The sequence below is a fragment of the Sapajus apella genome, unplaced genomic scaffold, assembly GCF_009761245.1.
Source record: "Sapajus apella isolate SASKATOON/1434 unplaced genomic scaffold, GSC_monkey_1.0 scaffold32, whole genome shotgun sequence".
Classification (NCBI taxonomy): domain Eukaryota; kingdom Metazoa; phylum Chordata; class Mammalia; order Primates; family Cebidae; genus Sapajus; species Sapajus apella.
In genome coordinates, this window is record NW_022436972.1 from 17,069,705 (window position 1) to 17,094,971 (window position 25,267).

Here is a 25,267-nt window from a genome sequence, read left to right on the forward strand (position 1 = left end):
CTCCATTGTTCATTCAGAGCTGCTGGGCAGGTATGTTTAGGTCTGCTGCAGCAGAACTCATAAACTGCTTTTTGTTCCCAGGTGCTCTGTCCCAGGGAGTTAGGGCTTTATTTATGAGATTCTGTTGTGCTGCTACCTTTTTTTTCAGGGCTGCCCTGCCCAGCAAGGAGGCAGCCTAGTCACTGTCTGCCTGCAGGGGCTTTGCTGAGCTGCTGTGGGCTCCGTCCAGCTGCCGTGTGAACTTCCCTGCAGTCCTGTTTATATGGGTGTAGTTAGAACTGCCTCGGCAATGGTGGCCCACGTCTGTATTGGTGAACTCTCTCTGTAATGGCAGGTTGCCTTGGCAGCAGCAGGCTGCCTCAGCAATGGCGAACTACCTCCGTAGTGGTTGAGTCCCTAGGTAATGGCAGACGCCCCTCCCCCACAGAGCTGGACTGTCCCGGGTTCAGCTGTGCTTGCTGTGAAACTCTCAATCCAGAGAGTTTCTGATTGCTGTTCTTTCGTAGGGGTGGGACCAGCCGAGCCTGATCACCTGGCTCCCTGCCTCTGAGCCTTTTTTTTTTTAGTTGAACATTAGACTCTCTCCCAGGTGTTCTAGTCGCCTGTTGAAAAGGCGCCAGGATCTGTGTGATTTCCCGTGTGGCGACTCACTGCGCCAGCGCTGAGATTTGTGGCACTTTTTTTTTGCCCAGGAATCTCCTGGCCTGGCTCCCTGTTCAGTCCCCTTTCTAATCAGATGAATGGGTGACTTCCTGGGGCTCCAATCGCCAGCTAAAAGGGCACCCGGACCAGTGTATTTTGTATGGAGAACTGCTGTGCCGGGCAAAGCAGCCGCGCTGGCCAAAACAGCCATGCTGGCGACCCGTGGGGCTCCTCCGCCTGGGAATCTCCTGGTCTGTGGGCAATAAAAATCTGTCTGGAAATGCAGCGTCCACTCACCCTCTGCGCTTTCACTGGGAGCTGCAATCCTGAGCTGTTCCTAAACGGCTATCTTGGATCTTCCCTCCAACTGAGTATTTTTTCATGACATGCGTTACTTATGGTTTCCCAAAATAGAAATATGATTGGCTTGACTGTAACTTATAGCCACACTGACAGGCAAAAAACTTAACTTTAATTCTTCTGAAACATTAGTGCTAAAAAGGATGATCAGGAGGTCTCAAATACATGGGAGAATATTTATGTAAATGTTGTTAATATACAAGTCATGAACGTTAAGGCATTATTTGAAATTTGTTGGTGGGGAATACAAATTTTAAGGAAAAGGAAGGTAGAAAGAGTTAACACGGCTTACATTTTGATATTTCCCTCAAAGTTGGAGGCATTTTAGTTCCTACTCATATATTAATTGCCTACACTATTTAATAATAAAAATCAATTTAGATAAGCATATTCAAGGACTAATAGAGTTGTGGTGTTTGTGAAACATATTAGTATGCTTCATAGTCATTTCTGATGAAACCTTTAGAACCTGACATGGTCTACCATGCATATCTATGTATTTCTACATATGCATATCCATGTCAAATAGGTAATAGTCAATACTAAGGAAACCTAAAAGAACATACATAAAGAAACAGCATTAGTCAAAGTAAGCAGTAGTTAGAAGCTTAACATTATAATCAAAAGTACTGGCTACTAACTCCACAATGTAGGCATATGAAAAAGAGGCTGTTAAACCAGCTATATTTTACCTTACAGAGATTGATTCAAATATATACTCATAGTAGTGCTCAAAGTTCATATAGTAGGCTCACACCTGTAATTTCAGCATACTGGAAGGTTGAGATGGGTGGATCACTTGGGCCTAGGAGCTGGAGACCAGCCTGGCCAACATGGTGAAACCCCGTATCTACTAAAAATACAAAAATTAGTTGGGTGTGGTGGTGCACGCCCGTAGTCTCAGCTACTCAGTAGGTTGAGGCATGAGAATGGTTTGAACACAGAAGGTGGAGGTTGCAGTGAGCTGAGATAGTACCACTACACTCCAGCCTGGGCGACATAGCAAGACTTGGTCTCAAAAATAAACAAACGAAAAACAATAAAACAAAGTTCATATAGTAGAAGTCAGAGGTTAGGGGAAGGATCCAAGAGTAATAAGGAGAGTTTAGGAGAATAGAACTTTTGAAGAAAGAAATGGAAAATACTTTATCGTAATTATAAAGTATATAGAGAGACTGGTGAATGATATAACTAGTTGCTATCAAAGTTTACTCAAAAAGATTGCGGGAGAAATAAAAAGTTTTGATAGGCTGGGGACGGTGGCTCAGGCCTGTAATCTCAGCACTCTGAGAGGCCAAGATGGGAGGATAGCTTGAGCCCAGGAGTTCAATATCAGCATGGGAAAAAGAGCCAGCCCCTGTCTCTCGTAAAACTTAAAAAATTAGCCGGGGGTGGTGGTGCATGCCTGTAGTTTCCAGAATCAGAAGAAAGGAATCTGGATTAATGTTATCTGAGTTTTCCTATCAAATAGAAATTTTAATCAGTAAAATTTATGATATAGATGAAATTACTAAAAAATTGAGTTTTTCCAAATTGTCAAAAGCAGTAGCCTGTAACAGTTTACTTGGACCATGACAAAATGACTGAAAGGTTAGAATATACTTTTAGTAGGTTAAATCATGATGAATAGCATCAATGAGAAGAGTTCAGTACTTCAAACAGTTACCTTCAATTTCTATGTCAACTTGTGCACCACCTTTCCCTTTCCCAGACTTGCTTTTTGCCGATCCTGTGTTTATACCACTAGCATTTTGTCCTTTTATAAGTCCATTATGTTCATTAATGGGAGAAGGGCATTTCTGGGGTGATGATGGTGGACTGCTCATTTTATCTTTCTGTGTTCCTTGGCGATCCTTCAATTTCTTTTGCAAACGTTCGTATGTTTTACTAGATCTTTCATCTCTAAAGTTGGATCTTCCATGTGTAGAGTGAGCATCTAGGAGGAAATAAAAACCAAATGTTAAAAAAATCACTTTCTCTAAATAATTTTATGCCAGGCCAGGTGCGGTGGCTCACGCCTGTAATCCCAGCACTTTGGGAGGCCGAGGCGGGTGGATCACGAGGTCAAGAGATCGAGACCAACCTGGTCAACATGGTGAAACCCCGTCTCTACTAAAACTACAAAAAATTAGCTGGGCATGGTGGCGCGTGCCTGTAATCCCAGCTACTCAGGAGGCTGAGGCAGGAGAATTGCCTGAACCCAGGAGGCGGAGGTTGCGGCGAGCCGAGATCGCGCCATTGCACTCCAGCCTGGGTAACAAGAGCGAAACTCTGTTTCAAAAAAAAAAAAAAAGTTTATGCCATGAAAAAAGAACAGAAAATAAATCTATCACGTAAAACTTTAGAATTGTGTACAACAAAGCAACCTTTGTGTCTCCATAAATGATCAGAACCAAGTTTTGTAATTTATTATAAGTATATATATGTGTGTGTGTGTGTGTATATATATATATATATATATATCTAAAGTAAATTTACAGACATATTTCTTTCCTTCTTTTCTCAGATAATTATTAATCTCCAGTGAAAAGAAAGTTAGCAAAAAGAAATGAGTTAGACTAACAATAACGATCTACATATAATGTATCTTTAGATACTATAAACTCAAGGTTGTGATTTAGAAGAATCTACTCATTCTAATAAAAGTTGCATAAAAACATAATTAAGTCAATATGCTCAATAAATATTAAATTAACTGTCCCCAGAGCTTTTTAAATTTACAATTTGTGACAAGAAAAATGTTTTTAAAAACCTCAGTAAAGTTTTAATTAAGCAATGCTTTAAGAAAATTAGTACAGTATTTTTGAAATGAGTATTATAAGGTTATGCACAATAACAGTAGAATGAATGTGGACCTCTACCTCATACCATATACAAAAACTAATTTAAATGAATCAAAGACCCAAATCTAAGAGCTTAAACCATAGAAGTCTTAGAAGAAAACACATCTGTATGACCCTGGATTAGGCAACAGTTTCTTAGACGAGACACCAAAAGCACGAGAGCAATCAAAGAAAATTATTAGATTTCATCAGAATTTAAAACTTTTCTGCATCAAAGAATACCACAAGTAAAGTGAAAAACAACATGGGAGGAAATCATATATCTGATAAAGGAATTTGTATCTAGAACTTGTTTTAAGCAGTGCTTTAAGAAAATATATGAATGGGCCAGGTACAGTGGCTCATGCCTGTAATCCCAGCACTTTGGGAGGCCAAGGCAGGTGGATCAACTGAGGTGAAATGAGTATTATAAGGATATGTACAGTCATTAAAATAATGTGGACCTCTACCTCACACCATATACAAAAATTAATTCAAATGAATCAAAGACCCAAATGTAAGAGCTTAAACTATAGAACTCTTAGAAGAAAACACATCTGTATGACCTTGGATTAGGCAGTAGTTTCTTAGACGAGACACCAAAAGCACAAGCAATCAAAGAAAAAATTAGATTTCATCAGAATTAAAAACTTTTCTGTATCAAAGGATACAAGTAAGGTGAAAAGACAACAAGGGAGAAAATCATGTATCTGATAAGAACTTATATCCAGAACTTGTATCCAGAATATATACACTCTTACCATTCAACGATAAAAAGACAAATAACCCAATTTTAAAAATGGGTGAAGAATTCAAATAGATATTTCTCCAAAGAAAATATATGTTGATCACATCCACATATTCTAATATATATTTCTACAGAATAAAAAGGGGTTTTAACAATGCAAAATAGTAGTAATTGTAATACTAGTTTTTTCTAATTTTCTGAGATTATAAGAAAAACTAGTATTTTAAAAACTAAGTCATAATTAGCAATAAACAAAATAGGATGAGATTAATCTTCAGTATAAACTTTTGGTACACAAAAGTGCACTCCTTGGAGCACATCATGAACATCTCCTAGAAGCTTGTTAGAAATGCATAATCTCAAACACTACCCAGAGCTACTGAATCAATTTGCATTACTTGGGCAATAGAAATAAGTTTGACAAATATATATGACATGTACAATATATTCACTACTTACAGGCTATGCTGTGTAGTTTCAATTTTGTATTTGAACTTATTTCTTCTGTAAATTTACTGAGTTTAAGTGACAGGCACTGCTAAGTGCAGGGAAACAATAGTGATTAAAACAGATTCAGTTCTTAGGGAGTTTATAGTCAAAAAAGGGATACAGACATACAAATAAACAATGACAATAAAGAAATTGAATTAAGTTCTGTGGAAGATACAAACAAGGTTCAGTGTTAGAGACTGACAAGGTAAGATCAGGAAGATCTCTCTGAAAGCTGAAATCTAATAGAAAAAGGAAATCTACAGAAAAGAGAGAACATTCCTGGCAGAGAGAACACCATGTACAGAGGGACCAAGCCAAGAAAGAACCTGGAGGTTTTGAGAAACTGAAGGAATAGGGGGACTAAAGGGAAGTAGTGGGACAAGGAAGTCAGGGGCCACAGGGCAGAACACTGCAAGGACAGTCTGTAACCAGAGCCAATTCTGGCTCCTAGGGATCATTTGAAAATGTCTGGAGATATTGTTAGATTTCAGAATATTTAAAATGTCATACTGGAGTTGTGTGTTGCGACTGTGCTACACACTGGCAGTTAGTGGGTAGAGTCCAGGGATGCCATTAAACATCCTACAATGCAGAGTTTTGTCCTCTACAACAGAGTTATCCATCCTAAATCATCAATAGTGGCATGTTTGAGAAAACTTAGTCTAGGGGAAAGGTTTAGGATTTTATTCTAATTACAATGGGAAGTCACTAAAATAGTTTAAACAGTCTGATTAATATTTAAAAATGATTATTGGGGGCAAGAAAGGAAACAAAACCAACTGGAAGGCCACTGTTGCAGTTGTCCTGGCAAGAGCTGATGGTTGATTGGATTTGAGTACCAGCGGGGAAGTAGTAGAAAAAAATCAGAAAGTTCTGAAAATAAAACTGATACTAATTGATGAAAGGGTTAAAAAAGGAGAAATCAAATTTGACTCTCTGGCTTTCATTTGACCAAACTGAGTGGCTTATGGACCATCTACTGAGATGAAGAGACAGGAAAAAAAGCAAATTGTGGGGATCCACAATTGACATTTCTGTTTAGAAATGTTCTGAAATGCATGAGACTTCCATGCGGAGTTATCGAGAAGAGAGAAGTAAGTCTGAGGCTTAGAGGAGAGACATAAATGTGAGAGCTGTCAGTATACAGGCGGTGTTTAAAGCTATGAGAAATAATAAGATATTATTTTGTGTTTATGCGTGGTAGCCTACTATTTCCTCATATTTAGTAACTCCCTGGGGGCAGGAGTTATGGCTTATCCTGTTTTTTAATTCCTCACAGAGCCTAGCAACTTTGTGTAGTGGCATCACAGCTGATAGGATTTAACAATGACATGGTTATTCCTGGCTGAAAATTTTCTCACAGCCTAGATTACAGGCCAGAGGAAGGGTCCTGTTTGAATGTGGCACCACTAAATAGTGCTGCATGATATAAGTTACTTCCCCTCTTTGATTTTCTGTTTACTTATCTGCTTTGAAGGGTGATCATGAGGATGAAGTACCTAATATAGTACTTGAGTAACAGAAAAATGCCTGTTATATCATTACCATTTGCTGTTTCTTTTATGTGATATGATAATGGCATCTATTATATCCAAGCAAAGAATATCCAATTCAATAAAAGTGAAATATTTTTAGATATCTTACCTACATCTCCATAGACTTGTGAAGACTGATACTGTGGCATATACTGTGTTGTCATGTCTCCAGCTCCAGTCACTGGTGAGTACATATGACGTGGTGGAGGGGGCATCATGGTTGGGACAGGAATAAAACCAGGCAGAGGAGGATGCGGAGAACGGTGGAGAACTGTGTGACCACCAGGGTGAAACTCTGGTGCCTGAGGAACCACGACAACTCTTCGAACACCATTGTCTTCAATAACCTACAAAATGAACAAAAGATTAAAATTTCTTCCATAGAATATAAGCCATTCTTTTAAAAATGTTAAGAGTAGGCTGGGCATGGTGGCTCATACCTGTAATCCCAGCGCTTTGGGAGACCAAGGCAGGTGGATTACCTGAGGTCAGGAGTTTGAGACGAGCTTGGCCACATGGCGAAACCCTGTCTCTACTAAAAATGCAAAACTTAGCTGGGCATGGTGGCCCATGCCTGTAGTCAAAGTTACTTGGGAGGCTAAGGCAAGAGAACTGCCTGAACCCAAGAGGTGGAGGTTGTAGTGAGCCGAGAAAACACCATTGCACTCCAGGCTGGGCGACAGAAGAAGACTCTGTCTCAAAATAATAATAATAATAATAATAATAACAATAATAAAAATGTTAGAGTAAGAATTTTTATACCATTAGAAATTTAAAAATTTTAGAGAATCAACATGAAAAGAACTTATTGGATATACTGCTAATTATCAATCAGCACTAAACAAAATGAAGAATTAGTTTTTGTTATACAATTCAATATAAATCTTAAAACACTGATCAGACAAGCTAAATAGTAACACAGTAAGATGTGTACTAGGTATTTATCCTATGTATTATGTACATTTCCTGATGAAGTAATTTTGGTTTAAAGAGAGTCAGGAATCAATTTCCTTTTCTATGTTATGTCTCGGAGTGGGGGAAAACAAATTGTGGAAAGACCAAGTGGAAAACAAAACAACTGGATCCAGACTCAATCGGACAATCAACGACATGTTAAAATTCAGATGCAAAATTCTTCTGACCATGACCAGGACAATTTTAACAGTTGATCATTTCAAGGGATACAAATATCAAATATTATTATATTTACTCCCAGTTAGGAAAATATCTGTGGCTTTGAGGCTTAGAAATTACAAACTAGGCCAGATGCAGTGGCTCACGCCTGTAATCCAGCACTTTGGGAGGTGGAGGTGGGCAGATCACCTGAGGTCAGGAGTTCGAGACCAGCCTGGCCAACATGGTGAAACCCCACCTCTACTAAAAATAAAGAATTAGCCAGGTGTGGTGGCATGCACCTGTAATCCCAGCTACTTAGGAGGCTGGGGCAGGAGAATCACTTGAACGAGGTAGATGGAGGTTGCAGTGAGCTGAGACTGAGCCACTGCACACCAGCTTGGGCGACAGAGTGAGATTCCATCTCAAAAAAAACAAAAAAAGAAATAAAAAAAAAAAAACAAAAAAAAACCCCAAAAAAGCAGGAGTAACACTCTGGGGATAAATTTTTTTTTTTTTTTTTTTTTTTTTTTAATGATAAGACTCCCTTTGAATCTTACTAGAGATGCAAAGACATACAAGAAAGCCTAAAAAATTAAAGGACTTTATCTCAAAAATTAGAAATCCCTCCACTAAAATAAGCCCTTATTCTTTTAGATTTAAATGGTAACTATTAAGGTTCAACAAATGGCTAATACCTTCTTAAGGAAACAAAAAATGATCATAATGTTAAGTGCTAATTTAAAGGCAAATCCTGATTTTCAGGAAGGCAAAGTTTTCTTATGCTTAAGTATAGCAAATTATTTTATAAATATATATGTGCTTGCTAGGTATAAGTATACTAGAAAACACACTTATTTTGGTATAGATAAGCCTAAACTACAAACATTAAATAGATTATTAAACTATCCTTAACTACTGGAGTATGACATGACTCGTCTAACAGGAAGCTAGAAGATCAAATGAATTAACTGTTTTTAATATGCTGGGTCTAGAACCATAATGTCTTGTTTTCAGAAAAGTGGATGCCTCACACCCCTTTCTCCCTATTTAACTCAGTTCTCAATTTAAGTCTCAAGCAAACATATATGATTGATGGGAAGAAAATAATATCTAGAACTCTACCTGAAGGGAATCTAGGAGCTGTTAATAACTTTTTAGCCTCTCTTCCATAGGAAGGAACATTAGAAGAGCTTTGAAATGGATTTTAAATGAGCCAAATCACAGTATCTGTCACAATACCCCTTTCACCTTTATCACTCTCCAATTCACAAATCTTAAAAAACTCCCCATTTCCAATAGGCTTGTATTTCATATTCATTCAGCCTGGTTCCAACCTATCTTCTGAGTCGTATCATTCTTTTTCAACAAATCCTGAACCACTAACTGCAGTCAGGCTGGTATAATTAAAAAACCTGTCTTCACAGTGACTATACATTTCTATACCCTGTACTTTGGTTTATGCAATTTTTCTTCTTCACTTTGCTTCCCTATAATCTGTAATAATCTTATCCTTCCAATTCTAGCTCTAACTTTACCTCCTCCACTCATTTAAAACAATATTTTTCAGCAAAACAAACTGATAATTTAAAGAGAAGAAAAACCTTAGAATGATGCATTAAATATTTGTGGGGAGCCCATACTAACAGAGACAGACAAATACAAGTAAATTATTTAGCATGTTGCAAGGTGATAAATACTATGGAAAAAGCAGAGCCGGTAAGGGCTATCAGAAATGTTACGAGAAGGGATAAGATTACAGAATAAATATAGTGATCACAGTAGGCCTTATAAGGCAAAGTAAAGCTTAAACAGAAACTTGAAGGAAGTGGAGGAATTAACCCTGCAGAAATCTATAAGATTTGATCTAGGCAGAGGGAACAGTTAGAATAAAGCCCCTACGGTAGAAATAAGGCTGATTATACCCAAGGAATGAAAGGAAGCGGTGTGACAGCATTCGTGTAAAGGAGAAATGGTGGAAGCAGATGAAGTCAAAGAAATGAAGGGGTGATAGGGTGGTCGGGTCAGGCACCACAACATAGGCTACTATTAAGGAGTTGGAGCTCATCATTTACTCTTAGTGGAATGTGAAATCATTATAGAGTTCTGGGCAGAAGAGTGATAAAATCTAGTGTTTCTGACTCTTAGAGGACATTTGGTAGGGTATAGACATTTACAGTCGTCACAACTCAGGGGGGTACTATTAACATCTAGAGGGTAGAGACACCAGAAATGCTAAACACTCTACAACAGAGGACAACAAAAACATCATCCCATCTCAAATGTTAGTACTATGGTTGAGAATTTCTGATGTAAACTTGTATTTGACAGAATTATTCTGGCTGCTGAGTTGAGAACAGATTGCAGGGAGGCAAAGACAATAGCAGGGAAACCATTCAGAAAGCTACTACAGTAATTTCGGCAAGAGGTGATCATGGCTAAGACCACGAAGGCGGCAGTGGAGATGATGAGAAGTGACTCACATTCTGCATATTTAAAAGCAGAGGCCAGGCACGGTGGCTCACACCTGGTCTCGAACTCCTGACCTCGTAATCTACCCACCTCACAGAGGCTGAGGTGGGTGGATCATGAAGTCAGGAGTTCAAGACCAGGCTGGCCACTATGGTGAAACCCCATCTCTACTAAAAATAGAATAGTTAGCTGGGTGTGGGTGGTGTCCTCCTGTAGTCCCAGCTGCTTGGGAGGCTGAAGCAGGAGAATCGCTTGAACATGGAAGGTGGAGGTTGCAGTGAGCCAAGATCACACCACTGCACTCCAGCCTGGGTGAGAGAGCAAGACTCTGTCTCAAAACAAAAACAAAACAAAACAAAACAAAACAAAACAAAACAACAACAACAACAAAAACTTAGAAAAAGATTAGCTGATGATTCCATGTGGAAGTCAGAAAAAGAAGTCAGGGAAGAATAATCTTCTGTCAATGTGATGAGGAAGACTGTGGAGTAAAACAAGTTTTTTTTCAGGGGAAGAGATTTGGAGTTTCCAGTTTTGCACTTGTGAGTTTGAAGAGTTTGTAAGACAACTTAGTGAAAATGTTGAGTAGACTCTTAAGATATACTAGTCTGCAATTCTGTAAAGAGTGCGAAGGGATGACCAAATGAGGCAGAAGGAAAACTAAGAGTTTAGAGTCTGGAAGTTTGGTGAAGTGTATCAAGGAGGAAGGACTAACCGTGTCAAATGCTGCTGATAGGTCAAGTTAAGAGGAAGGCTAAGAATCAGACCGCTGGATTTAACAATGTAGACATTACTGTGACCTTGATGACAGCAGTTTTTATATAGTCACAGGGTCAAGGCCCAACTGCAGTGGGCTTAAGAGAGAAAGTAAGGAGAAGAATTAGAGCTAATTGCACAATTTAAAAAAGTTTTGCTGCAAAGGGGAATACAAAAATAGAGTGGTGGCTCGTAGGAATAGTGAAGTCAAGAAACTCTCTTGTTTTGTTGTTTTTAGTGAGCAAAATTACAAAAAGCTCAAGATACTCATGAAAATAATCCAGCAGAGAATAAGAAATTGATAATGCAGAAGGGAGAAAAGAAAAATGCTAGAGTAATGTCCTTACCCAGGCAAAAAGGGATGGGTTCCAGTATCTTGGTGGGGTAACCGGGTCTGGACAAGAGCAGGGAAGCCTGTCTGTGTTACAGATGAAGAAGCGGAGTTTGTGGGCATGGATGAGAAAGCAGAGCACATAACTGCAGATGTGCAAATGCTGGTGGGGGTGTGGGGTTAAGAGTCTGTGAAAGGTACCACCTGACTGCTCCTCCATGAACTCTTCCCCAGGCACTACAATCTCAGTGATCTTTTTCTCCTATAATTTCTATTGCATTTATTACGTATCACTTGTTTGATATTTGTAACACTGAAATGTTAATTTTCCAGATGCATATGTCTTACTCTAAAGTTTAACTGTTAAATTTCTCAAGGGACATATATGAACTATTTGATCCTTGGAACAATGATACAAGTACATACTATTATTATCTCAATTTTTTGGATGGAGAAACTGAGTCATAGAGATATTAAATAACTTGCCCAGGATCATATAGGTAGAATGTGAAGGAGGAGCTAGTATTTGAACCCAGGAAACTTGGCTTCAGATTCCATGTTCTTATTTACTTTGTGGGCATAGAATCCGTACATCTTCTAGTGTCTTTTTGTTGTTGTTTACAATAAAAGATTTATTTGATTAAAAATAAATGGCTAAATTATTTATGAAATTAAAACCACTTTTCTGCTGAGAAAGAACATTTAAAATTCAAAGATAAGTTTAGGGGAGAGGAGAATGGAGAGCTATTGTTTAACAGGTTCAGAGCTTCAGTTTTCAGCAAGATAATGAATTCTGTGGAGGGAAGGTGGTGATGGTTGTGCAATGCTGTAAATGCACCTAATGCCATTAAACTGTACACTTAAAAACAGGTAAGATGGTAATTTTATGTTATGTGTGTTTTACCACAATTAAAAATAAAAAAACCCAACAACTCTAAACCTAAGATGTAGACAGAGGAGGGGAAAGAAAAAGCCAGACAAGAGCCAAGAGAGCATGGTGAACTCCACTACCTCAAGCAGCCAGTAACTTCAGAGGAAGGCAATAGACTTCAAAACTATTTGCTAAGTCTCCAGAGGCTTAGGTGCTAAGAAATGGCCACCATGTAGACATCAGATTTCACACCAACACAGTATACTGATTGTGATGTACAATAAAATCAGTAAGATATTAAAAGGAAAAAAAAAGATAAAATATAATTCAAATTTGTCAGTATTAATAAAGATTAAAATACAAGGCAATAAAATATAATTAAATGACGCATTAGCATAGTCTGACCACTTAACCACAGATGCCACCTAATTTCTAAGTAGGCAAAGACATGTTTGCTTCTTTTTTCCTTTATTGAACAGAGACATAATTGAGAAGGGCTGCAGAGAAAGAACACTGTGTATATTATCTGACATTTGATATTATGTATCTTCCTTACCAGAATATAAAGACCATAATAAATGTTTTGTTCACTGCTTTTTTCCCCCAAGGAGATGAAATACTATCTGGCACATAGGTTGATGCTCTAAAAGTATTTGTTAAATGAATGATATGATCAGAAATATATGTGTTCTTTTAGCTCTAACAAAATGCTACATTTCTTTCTCCCTCTCTTAACACCACCAAGCTATTAGGGTTCTGTGACACTCTCAATTCCTACAAGCTTTGCTTCCTCTCTACTCTTTGCAACCTACTTCTCTGGACTCACCTTGAACCCAGAACTATTCCAACTTTAAGTTCTTAAACAATAATACAGTTTAACTTTAAGCTCTGAACAACTTCAAGTTCTTAAACAATAACACAGACCATTCAATCAACAAACATTTATGTATCTACAAACATACACATCAGTATGTGACCACAATCTCTCCTTTCTCTACAGTTCTTACTATCTCTTCATTCTCAAATAAATCTCTTAGGTCTCCCCAATTTATATTTTCCCACACTCCCCTGCCCATCCCTTTTGGCTGTTTTCCCCAGGAGAGACAGCGAGAAGACTGAGACCAGACTGATTTGCAGAATCTTTGAGAAACACACTGACCTCACTGCTGTGTGCCATCATAAAGGCAAAATCAAACAGCAAGCACAGCTCAAAGGAGTAACCTGAAACTTTTTCTAAATTCAATACAGGTTCCTTCCCCACGTTATGTGTTCTATAATTCCTTCCCTGTTAGGCACTCTCTCATTAACATAACAGCCCACATTCTATAAAAAACAGCTGGAGCAATTAAAAGAAAGGCAGAAGAACTTCTGATGTTGCCTTTAAGGAATCCCATTCAGGTATTGTATAAACTTCTCTTGATAAGTTATTAACTTCATCACTGAAATATCAGAAGTGTTATCCTGTCCTGCAATACAGTGCTCTTAGGAACTCTAAGTCAGTACTATTTGCCAGTGAATTAAGTTCCTTCTATGCCTGGCAGCACTTGCTTTGTGTTTAAGATTTAACAGTTTTTTTTTTTTTTTTTTCATTTCCTCATTTGATAACTTAGTTCCACTGGCACATATTTTTGCCTCTGTGCAGTATGTCAATTTCTTAAAACTTTTCTTATTTGATAAACTGCAATAATAAAGCTCATTAAGTTTCTGCCTAAAATAAGAACCAAACAGGTCCTAGAAATTGCTATGGAGCTTATTTATGTGTAAAGTACATAATCTTGGTGTGTGAACTATGTATCATCTTTTCAAATAGTTTGCTGCTTCTGAAGCTTTTTTTCTCTCTCTTTTTTTTTAATTACACTTTAAACTCTGGAATACAAGTGCAGAATGTGCAGGTTTGTTACATAAATATACCATGGGCCATGGTGGTTTGCTGCACCCAACAACCTGTCATCTACATTAGGTATTTCTCCTAATGCTATCCCTCTCCTATCCCCCAACCACCCGACAGGCTCTGGTGTGAAATGTTCCCCTCTCCCTGTGTCCATGTGTTCTCATTGTTCCGCTCCCACTTATGAGAACATGCAGTGTTTGGTTTTCTGTTTCTGTGTTAGTTTGCTGAGAATGATGATTTCCAGCTACATCCATGTTCCTGCAAAGGACATGAACTCATCCTTTTTTATGGCTGTATAGTATCCATGGTGTGTATGTGCCATATTTTCTTTATTCAGTCTATCATTGATGGGCATTTGGGTTGGTTCCAAGTCTTTGCTATTGTGAACAGTGCTGCAGTAAATATATGTGCATGTGTCTTTAAAGTAGAATGATTTATAATCCTATGGGTATATACCCAGTAATGGGATTGCTAGGTCAAAGGTGTTTCTGGTTCTAGATCCTTGAGGACTTGCCACACTATCTTCCACAATGGTTAAACTAATCTACACTCCCACTAGTAGTGTAAAAGTGTTCCTATTTCTGCACATCCTCTCCAGCATCTGTTGTTCCCTGACTTTTTAATAATTGTCATTGTAACTAGTGAGAGAGTATCTCATTGTGGTTTTAATTTGCATTTCTTTAATAACCAGTGATGATGAGCTTTTTTTGTATGTTTTTTGGCCACATAAATATCTTCTTTCAAGAAGTGTCTGTTCATATCCTATGCTCACTTTTTGATAGTTTTTTTTTTTTTTCTTGTAAATTTAAATTCCTTGTAGATTCTGGACACTAGCCCTTTGTCAGATGGGTAGATTGCAAAAATTTTCTCCCATTCTGTAGGCTGTTTGTTCACTCTGATGGATAGTTTCTTTTGCTGTGCAGAAGCTCTTAAGTTTAATTAGATCTCATGTGTCAATTTTTGCTTTTGTTGCCATTGCTTTTGGTGTTTTAGTCATGAAGTCTTTGCCCATGCCTATATCCTGAATGGTATTGCCTCGGTTTTCTTCTAGGGTTTTTATGGTTTTAGGTCTTATGTTTAAGTCTTTAATCCATCTTAATTTTAGTATAAGATGTAAGGAAGGGATCCAATTTCAGTTTTCTGCATATGGCTAGCCTGTTTTCCCAACACCATCTATTAAATAGGGAATCCTTTCCCCCATTGCTTGTTTTTGTCTGGTTTGTCAAAGATCTGATGGTTGTAGATGTGTGGTGTTATTTCTGAGGCCTCTGTTCTGTTCCATTGGTCTACATATATCTGTTTTGGTATCAGTACCAAGCTGTTTTGGTTACTGTAGCCTTGAAGTATAGTTTGAAGTCAGGTAGCATGATGCTGCCAGCTTTTTTCTTTTTACTTAGGATTGCCTTGGCTATAAAGGCTCTTTTTTGGCTCCATATGAAATTTAAAGTAGTTTTTTTCGAATTCTGTGAACAAAGTCAATGGTAGCTTGATGGAGATAGCATTGAATCTATACATTACTTTGGGCAGTATGGACATTTTCATAGTATTGATTCTTCCTATCCATGAACATGGAATATCTTTCCATTTGTTTGTATCCTCTATTATTTCCTTGAGCAGTGGTTTGCAGATCTCCTTGAAGAGGTCCTTCACATCCCTTGTAAGTTGTGTTCCTAGGTATTTTATTCCCTTTGTAGCAACTGTGAATGGGAGTTCATTCATGATTTGGTTCTCTATTATTGGTGAATAGAAATGCTTGTGATTTTTGCACACCGATTTTGTATCTTGAGACTTTGCTGAAGTTGCTTAGCAGCTTAAGGAGATTTTGGGCTGAGATAATGGGTTTTCTAAATATACAATTGTGTCATCTGCAAAGAGAGACAATTTGACTTCTCTTCCTATTGGAATACCCTTTACTTCTTCCTCTGGCCTGACTGTCAGAGAGGGCATCCTTGTCTTGTGCCAGTTTTCAAAGGGAATGCTTTCAGCTTTTGCCCATTCAGTATGACCTCAGGTGATCCACCCACCTTGGTCTCCCAAAGTGCTAGGATTACAGGCATGAGCCACTGCGCCTGGCAGACATTATTGAGTTTTTCCACTTTTTATTTGCCTCTCCTGATAAGAATATAAGCCACAGAGGGACATGAGTCTTTGCCTCTTTCAGTCATGGACATATTCAAAGCACTCCAGAGTACCTGACACATATAAACACTCAATACATATTTGTGGAACACTTTTGAATATAGGAACTATAAGAATTCATAATCTTCTCAGGAAAGAGGATTAACAAACAGTTTGACAAGTTTATCAAAAGAGGAATATATGTATTAATAATATGCCATGAAAGCCCAAAGGGAGAAGCACCTGGAAAGGCTCAGGGAAAACTGCTTCCAGAAGCTCACAATGAAGTGAAATGAAAAGGGTAGGAGTTTGCCACAAAAAATAATAAGAAACAGTACTGTAAGATGAAAGAACAGCAGAAAACCTGTAAGTGCACTGAAAGAACACATATTAATCATCTTTATATCACTAGTTCCCAATACGGAGCTTAGTACACGGTAACACTGAATAAATGATGAACTGAACTATGATAGAGAACAGTCTTCACCTAAGAGAAGAAAGACTGAGAAGGTGGAACAGAGAAGGAGGAAAAAAAAAAATCAGGTGTCAAGGAAATCTGCCGTAAATCTTATCAGTGGTGCCAAATTTTTAGAGGTCAAAAAAGACCAGGCTAGAAAGCAGGCCTTTGGATTGGGTACACAGTGGAGAGCAGTTTTAGTAGAATAATGTAGGCAGAATGCAGACTATATCAAGGAGTCAGTGTGCTAAACAAAAGTAGAGATAGTTAGTAGAGACCATTCTGAAAAGCTTACAAGGTAATTTCAATACGTGATCTCATCTCATAATGAAGGCACTGAGACTTAAAGAAGTTGATTTGCCCAAGACCATGCAGCCAGCAAAGGTTTGACATAAGACATGGACTCAGCTTTTCTGACTCTAAATCTCATTCCATTCACTCCTTTCCAGCATGCTCTTCTTTTGCTGTCTTTCATGTGATGGTGTACTTCATAGAGTAGGCAGAAAATCCACCCCAATATCCCACCACCACTACTCTGGCATAATTAGGGAGGAAATAAGAGAGGGCCTGAAGAAAACTTCAAGTGTAAATTCAATGCTAGGGAGAGAAATTGATTTTTCCCAAAACAGACTGAGGCAATGAGTACAGACTATACAGAATCTCAGTAGTGGAAGGTATTGAACACCTGCAGATTTCACAGTATAATTTAGTTTGCTTGTGTACATTAATTAGCTATACCTTAAGGTCAGAGCTTCCCAGCCATTGTGCATAAAAGGTTACAGGTGTATGGAGATACTGATCCCTCATCCCTTAGGGTTGCATATCTAAACTCTTTTCTATTAAACACAATATGCCATACAATTATTGTCAGTGTCTGAGATTCATGGTATGAATAAAGTTGGAAGCATTGTCTTGGGCTACATCTAAGCAAATGACTAAATTAAAAAATGTTAGCGTAGGCACCTTTACAACCTAAAATATTATTTTTATTTAGTCATATATTTAGGGAGATAAAACTCTAGAATGAATTCTCTTTTGTGACTTAATACCCAAAGACAAGGCCAAATGATGGAAGTGCTGCCAATACAAATTTTTCTTCCTTTCCAAATGTACTAAAATAATTGAAATAAATAGATTTATCATAGATATACAACACTGAGTAAGCCTCAGTAATTAAATGGTATTTTCACCAAAATCAAAGTCAAAGAGAATAACATTATCACTATTATATAAATATGAAAAGAAAAATAACATAAAAACGTACCTGTGGGGCATATCCAGGAGGCACATAGATAGGAGGCACAGAACCATTTGGGGACATCATTGGAACCTGAGCAGGACCTGAATGGGTTGCAGAAATGATTTATTATTGCTTATCGAGCTAAAGTTGAAAACAATTTGAATTACACTTTGAATACTTCATCTAAACACTCAAGCCAACAGTAACATTTTTATTTAAAAAATTCAGATGATTGACCTGTTACAAAAATTTGTCTTGTAAAGTGCACAAATTATCCTTTACCTACATTTGTGTTTTTTAAACTTGCCAGGTAATAATAATAATAGTTGCTAGGGGTCTTTTTAAAAGATTAACAGGCTTTCTTAGAGATTCTTATTTAGTCAATGGGGTCTTGAATTATTATATTCGCTTTACAAATATCCCAGGTGACTCTTATGATAGTTTTAAGTTTAGAAACATTGACTGGAGAAAAATCAACCTAAACTCTACATACGAAATAAACGAAAAATATGAAAGGCAAAAATTTCAAAAGTAATAGGGACATAATATAAAAGCAAGAGTTAGAAGTAGCAAGAGGAACAATAGTTAGAAATTTGGAACTTGCTTTGTTAGGGTTAAAATACTTGGGTAATGTGTGTGTCACGTCTATGGGGGCTTAAGAACAAAGAGAAATGCCATATGTGTACTTATCCAAAGAAAAAAAATTTTTTTGTTTCTCCCACTAAGAAGTTCTAAAAAAGAAAATTCGGCTTCTCTCATTCTACACTTCCTTTCACTTTTACAGTGTTAGGTTTTCCAATTAACTTTTGTTAACTATTATCTCTAGTTTACCTTCTCTTTTAATCTTTCTGGGAACAAAAGAAGCACTTGGAGAAGGTGTTTTATTCTTTCTAGGAACTAAAATCTTAGTTGCTTTATGTAACTTAAAAAAAAAATTCTCTTAACCCCTTCAGTTCCTTTCTTCCTGTAACTTTACACTGCAGTATCCCCTCGTGCCCACTGGTTTTTAATAACTTGAAATGAAACATTTTCAAAGAAATTACTTATTTCTAAGAGCATATAGTACAAAAGTCTGATAAGGAATGTAAAGGGGGGGAAGGATCTCTTTTATATGCAGAATTATAATCTACCATTATATAATGACTGTCAGCTATAAAAGAAATGAATGAGGGAAAAACTTAATTGTAGGGTAGAAAACAGTTAATTTTGTTAAGATACATACTTCAGAAAACCAGAATAAAGGGCATGGAGGTCACAGCAAATCTGGATTACTGCCATTCTGCCCTTTCTAGGGAATGCAAGGGTTGAGGGCAGAACCACACAGTGGTGATGGGTATAGGGCCAGGGAGAGAAGAGAGCTAGGGAAAAGAAAAGAGAATATTAAAAAAAAAAGGGGGAGTGTAAGAGGGAAAATACTAAACAGGGGTAAATAAAGTGGGAAAAGTGGAGAAAAAAGGGGGAAGCAAGGAGAGGAGAAAGGCAAGAGGAGAGAGAAGGGGAGAGGTGAGAGGTAAGAGAGGAAAAGGGAGGGATAAGGAAGGAGACAAGAGGTAGTAAAGGAGAGAGTGAAGAGGAAGGCAAGAAAACAGGAGAGGAGGGGAAAACAGGGTAAGGGGGAGGATGAACAGTGTGGAGAAATGGGAGAAAGGCGGAGGGGAGAGAAAAAACTGAAGGGGTGGGGAAGGGAAAACAAAGTAGGGATAAGACTGAAGTGGTTGAGGGAAAGTAAGAAGTGTTTGTGTAGACTACTAAATTACACTATTTAATATCTGGCTGTGAAAAGAACTTTCAACAAGATACTCTTCCCATCCAAAACAAGCCCACCAAATACAGGAGGTTGTCCAGAATATTATCTTAATTATGTATAGCTAATACTAACTTACTATGTGCCAGGCCTCTGACATATTTTTTCTCCTCATAATCACAATCACTCTAACAGGGAAATATCACCATCATCTCCATTTTCTAGATGTGGAAATTGAAGCACAGAGAGGTTAAACTCCCCAAATGGCAGAAGTGGGATTTGAAACTAGGTCGTTTTATTTCTAAGAATATATCCTTACTACATTTTTAGTAAACATGGTAATACTACGCATTATTGGCAACTGATGTAATTTGAGGCTTAAGAGCTATGCTCTAAAGCATCTAAGAAAAATTAAGGCCTTTGTTGTCTTTACATCCTTAAAAACATGAGAGAAAGAATAAAATTTTCGTAAGTTTAAGCAAACATTACCTATTAATTTACTGAATAAAACTTGTGATCTGCTTTATACCTCTACGCAGTAAAGCTTCATGTAAAACTCACCTTTTTGCTTCTATATTCTAGACTCAAATCAGAACTGTTTTAAACTAATGCTGGTTTACCTTAATTAGCTAATTTATATAAAACTACAGTAAACTAACTTCCTAAATCCTTACAGGTGACTTAGATATTATTTATAATATGTGAAATTCAGCTGAGAACTTGACAGAGAATTCACTGAGAATCATATTTGTAATCTTAATAAAGGCCATTAACATTGCACTTTTACTGTGGGTCCCTTCATAAGCTGTCAAATTTAATCCTTAAATCAAATCATTAGAACAGGTGTTTTTGTTTTGCCATCAGAGTAATAAGTTACTGCTAATTACATTTAAAATAAAGTAAAACCGAACACTTGCTTTGAGTTGCCCTCCTTTTATCAGAAATATGAATATGCATGTAGTTAGAATTCAAACCATGCTATACTTTGATAGCTGCTACAATAGTTTATAATTTGGCAAATCAAAATTCTACTTTGTTCTTTAATTACATCTAAGTGTGATGCTGAAAACAGAACAAATGTAACCTAAACTATCAGTAAATATAGGTGTAGTCTAGGAAAAACACTTATAAACTTATTTCTTTATGAAGTAATTGTTTCACTCTAGCAAGTACATTTTTCTTTTTAATCCTGAGGCAGAAATGGTACATGGTTAGATTTTTTTTTTTTTTTTTTTTTTTTGAGACGGAGTTTTACTCTGTCGCCCAGGCTGAAGTGCAGTGGCCCAGTCTCAGCTCACTACAACCTCTTCCTCCTGGGTTCAAGGGATTCTCCTGTCTCAGCCTCCTGAGTAGCTGGGATTACAGACACGTACTACCACGCCCAGTTAATATTTGTATTTTCAATAGAGACAGGGTTTCGCCATGTTGGGCAGCCTGGTTTGAACTCCTGACCTCAAGTGATCCAGCTGCCTCGGCCTCCCAAATTGCTAGGATTACAGGCATGAGCCACCATGCACAGCCAGATTTTTTTAAAAAAGACAATTTATCGGTACCATATTTAATGCCTAAAATATTGTTGTGAAGTGACATTCAACACTGAAGAACACAAACTCCTAATGTATAAACATAATAATTACAAGTATCAAAGTTTAGAATTACAATGTTTACAGCATCTCATGTCTGTTGTTATTCCTGAGTCTATCGCAGCAAAACCTTAAAGCCTTGCATATTTAATGATGTAAATGTTTGATTAGCTCCTCAGTTCCAACAATACTGTTTAATTTAGGAAGTAACAAGATTAACTACAAACTGACTTAAATTTTTATGTAATGACGGAGATTTCGTCCCAAGGAAGAAACTAAATATGTTTCAGATCATATTGTCAAATGTATACCTGGCACAAGAGTAGCAATACCTGAACAACTGTGGATACACCTAGCAGCCTAGCAGCTCCTTTATAATTTATGTGATTTGAGCATGATTTACCTCAATCATGGAGCTAATAAGGGTACATCTCCTATTTCAAAAATCTGCAGAAGAGTAAACAATTCTAACCAATTGTCTTAAGAAATTTGAGAAGCTCCCCCCCCAGCTACTTAAAAGTGCCATCACTGACTTAAAATAGATATTTCATCTAGTATAACTTAAATTCTTCTTTATTTTTCCTTGTTATTATATATTCATATTTAAGAGTTTTTAAAAAAATAAAATTACAAATTTATCCAGGAGTTTTAATTCTTAAAATGCAACATGCTCCTGCCGTACTACACATTCTCTTTATAAGCCAGCTTTCACAATGGCTTCCAAATAATCTGATGCCAATTTTCAGATTTTAGCTCTAAAAGAAAAACCTAGTAAAATAAAGATCCTAGAATGGAATATTCTGTGGAATATAAAATTACAAAGTAACTCTACATAGTATAACCTTTCTGTAATTATATGGCAATTATTTAAAACAGTTTTATTGCGATTATATTTGGCATCTATTTTAAAAAACACACGGCATGACTTTAAAGTAATACAATGCTGTCTTAAAATAAAAACAGAATGTTCAAAAACAGCAAATCTTACCACTCATTTTGTTTTTACAGTAGCAGCAGAGAACAAGAAAATCCAACAAGGAAACAGCGTAGTTACACGTTAAGAGCTTTAATTGGAAAACGGTCTTTTTTTTTTTTTTTTTTTTTTTGCAAAGCTGTAAGAGGAAAAGATCCTTTGACCGAGTCACGTGATAGTTATCACGTGACCTGCAGTGACCCGGGAAAAGGGGAAGGGGAAAAGACAGCAAACCTTTCTGCTTGCAGCGTTTCTGATACAGAGAAAAAAAAAAATTAAATGATTTCTACTGCTGCTGCCCTGAATTTGACCATCTTTCAGACTTCCTTATGAACCAATTCAAAAGTTCAAAGTATACCTTTCAGAAATATATATTTGATGTAAAATGATTCTGTGTTCCCTTTACTTCAATAACACCACAAATGCTTTCTTCTATTTTTTTATTCATGCAGCCTACCGCTAATTTTCATTTAGAAAATTTGAGAATAATATTTATTAATTTAAAAGATTCAGTCTGAAATATCAGAGACATGTATAAATGTCAGAGACAATTATATATAACATAATTCTCCATACTCAATCCTTAAGGAATATCCACAATACACAAATAATTGTGTACAGAATATAGTTGTGATAGACATGTGTCTGAAGGGAGGGATTTATGTTTCAGGCTATTTGCCTCTCAAGAGAATAAAGGCTACCACTTTCATTGTTGGTTTTCTTTCTGATTTTAAGATTTAACCTGAACATGAGTGCATGTGCTCAGCAGATGGCATTCTCTTTTTTTTTTTTGAGACAGAGTCTCACTTTGTCACCCAGGCTGGAGTGCAGTGGCATGATCTCGGCTTACTGCAACCTCCACCTCCCAGGTTTAAGAAATTCTCCTGAATAGATGGCATTCTTACTCATATCCATGAATCTGAAAAGACAGCCCCAGGTGCAGATTCAGAGTTCTTTATCCAAAAACAAGTAGAGACCAGAAAAGAGGCCAGAGATGTCCAGTTACAACACGGAAAGAAGAATAAGAACTTTTGGAGCTCTTTCATTACTTTATGGTGCTATGTAACTTCAGAGGAAATTTATCAACAGCTAACACAAAAATGCAGGTAATGATAATGATAGTGGTTTGTAACAAGTTGTACAGTGGTAAGAAAGTTAATTTTGGTATTAAAAGATATAATAACAGTTTCAATATTTATTAGCAGGGCAATTTACTGTTCTTCTCCTTTCCGTGACAAGGTTAATCAAAATCATAGCATTGTTGTGAGAATGAAATTAAATAAATTTAAAGTACCAAGTATACTGGTTGATGATACTCAATAAATAATGGTTATAATATGTAAAAATATGATCAGTGTAAGTTTTCAAAAAATAATCACATAGTGCAGAGTATGTACTAGGTATCATTTGGAGTGTTTTACTTGGATTAACTCACCTAATCCTACTAAGTGAAGTGGGCATCATTTCCAGGTAAGAAAACTGAAGCAGAGTAACTTGCCAAGGGCACACAGTGAGGCAAAAGCAGGATTATCTAATAATAAGGCTATACTTTTCAAAAATTGTAAACTATGTTCAAAGGCCCCATCTCACACAAAGGTGGAAAAGAACTGGCAAAGAATAACCTAGAAAAACAGGTCTTAATAAATACATGTAAGACACCCCAGAGGAGATAAGACAGTAAAGGCCTATTCTTAAAAGTGGGGAAGGGTAATAGTTAACTTCAAAATTCCTATGAAAAGGCAGGGTTGCCCTGAAAAACAAGACCAAAGAGCAAAGAGTCTCCTGCTCTCAATAGAACCTACTCATAGATGCTAGAACCAGCCCCTCTGTAAATCCAACCATGCCTCTGATCTTCGGCCCCCAAACAAAAAGCAAGCCTCTGCAGCCCACCTTCTCATTTTGGCTCACATTTGCAGTAGAGTACATAGCTGTATTTCCATTTCTTGACTGATTATTTAACTTATCATCTCTTCTCAATCCTTTCAATTATGCTCATTAGAAAGTTTTTTCTAGTATAAATAAATTCCCCTATATCCTCAACCTTTTTACGCAACACTTGCTCCTGTGTTGCCTTGAAATGAAGCCTGGATGTCCTTTACAACAGTTTCCCCAGCAGGCCCCAGGAGCAGAGAATTCCTGTCCTCTCTTGAAGCAGTGTTCGTAGTCTCCATATACTCCAAGGCTGCTTCCCATCACCACTGTTGTTCCTGTTTCATGCTAAAGTTCCTTCTTCCTTGAGATCACAGCATATGTTCACACAACCCTCTATCCCTTCTCAATGCTGTAAGGCTGAGTCCTCATTTACTATGAACTTAGGCGTTGTGTTCAATTTTGTTCTCCATCCCAACTCTTTCCCATCAGCATGACTTTAATGTCCAAAATCTAGGCTTAAATTTCCTTGAACCCGTGTCTTTCATTCTGTTTTCAGTAACCCATGTTCAAAGATACATCCTGGAAGTTATTACTTAGAACTCCACTATCTCATCTTTGAAATCTCAAACTTTCATGTGGCCAGCATATCCTTCTTTCATCCTTTTCTCTCTCCAGTTTTCTTTTTTCTACATTTGTTCTTCGCAGTGATCTCCCTTTTCTCCTGATCCAACACTGCCTTCATAGCCTTATTTCCTTTCCCATCATGTCTTCCTCTGACTTCCCCATCCCCTGATAATCTCCAATTTCAATTAATTTTCTCTTCTCTTCCACCTGAACTGTAGGAATCAAGCGGTACTCAGACTCACATGTTTATAAATTTAGTATCTTGAGCACTGCTCATGAATCTATCCCTGGTCAATCATCTATCCTGTTTTCTAAGGTGATTAGAAGAGATTCTCATTACCCTTCAAGAGCCCTCCTCAACCTTCAACCGTATCTTGAAATTCTACTCTGAATGTTATTTGACATGGAACTGAACTCTTGAAGTTAAGAAATTGAACTCAATGTCACAAACTGTTCTCATTCCTTTCCTCTATTTGCAGAAGCAGCATTGTTCCTTCACTAGATCAAAGGTATTTTTCCCATTTTACTCTTGATCTGATCTTCCACTTGGAGTTGGCTTCACTGGTCATTTCTGTCCTGTGTGGTATTTTTATCTTTGCCTTTGTTCAACCTCTTTGAACCAT

The 25,267-nt window shown here is 37.2% G+C and overlaps 1 protein-coding gene across 9 annotated transcripts in view; it reads right to left on the reverse strand.

Moving 5' to 3' along the window:
• FNDC3A (fibronectin type III domain containing 3A) overlaps positions 1-25,267 on the reverse strand; it is a 198,404-nt gene that overhangs the window by 65,878 nt on the left and 107,259 nt on the right. For 7 of the 9 annotated variants that reach the window (XM_032294622.1, XM_032294623.1, XM_032294630.1 and 4 more), the window contains 3 exons: positions 17,873-17,949; positions 6,709-6,946; positions 2,669-2,938 (listed from right to left, as the gene is read on the reverse strand). In XM_032294622.1, the coding sequence (XP_032150513.1) occupies positions 2,669-2,938; positions 6,709-6,946; positions 17,873-17,949 (585 nt within the window). Of the gene's footprint in view, positions 1-2,668; positions 2,939-6,708; positions 6,947-17,872; positions 17,950-19,070; positions 19,170-22,163; positions 22,344-25,267 lie in introns of those variants that run through there. The other 2 variants (XM_032294631.1, XM_032294628.1) reach the window with 2 other exon arrangements.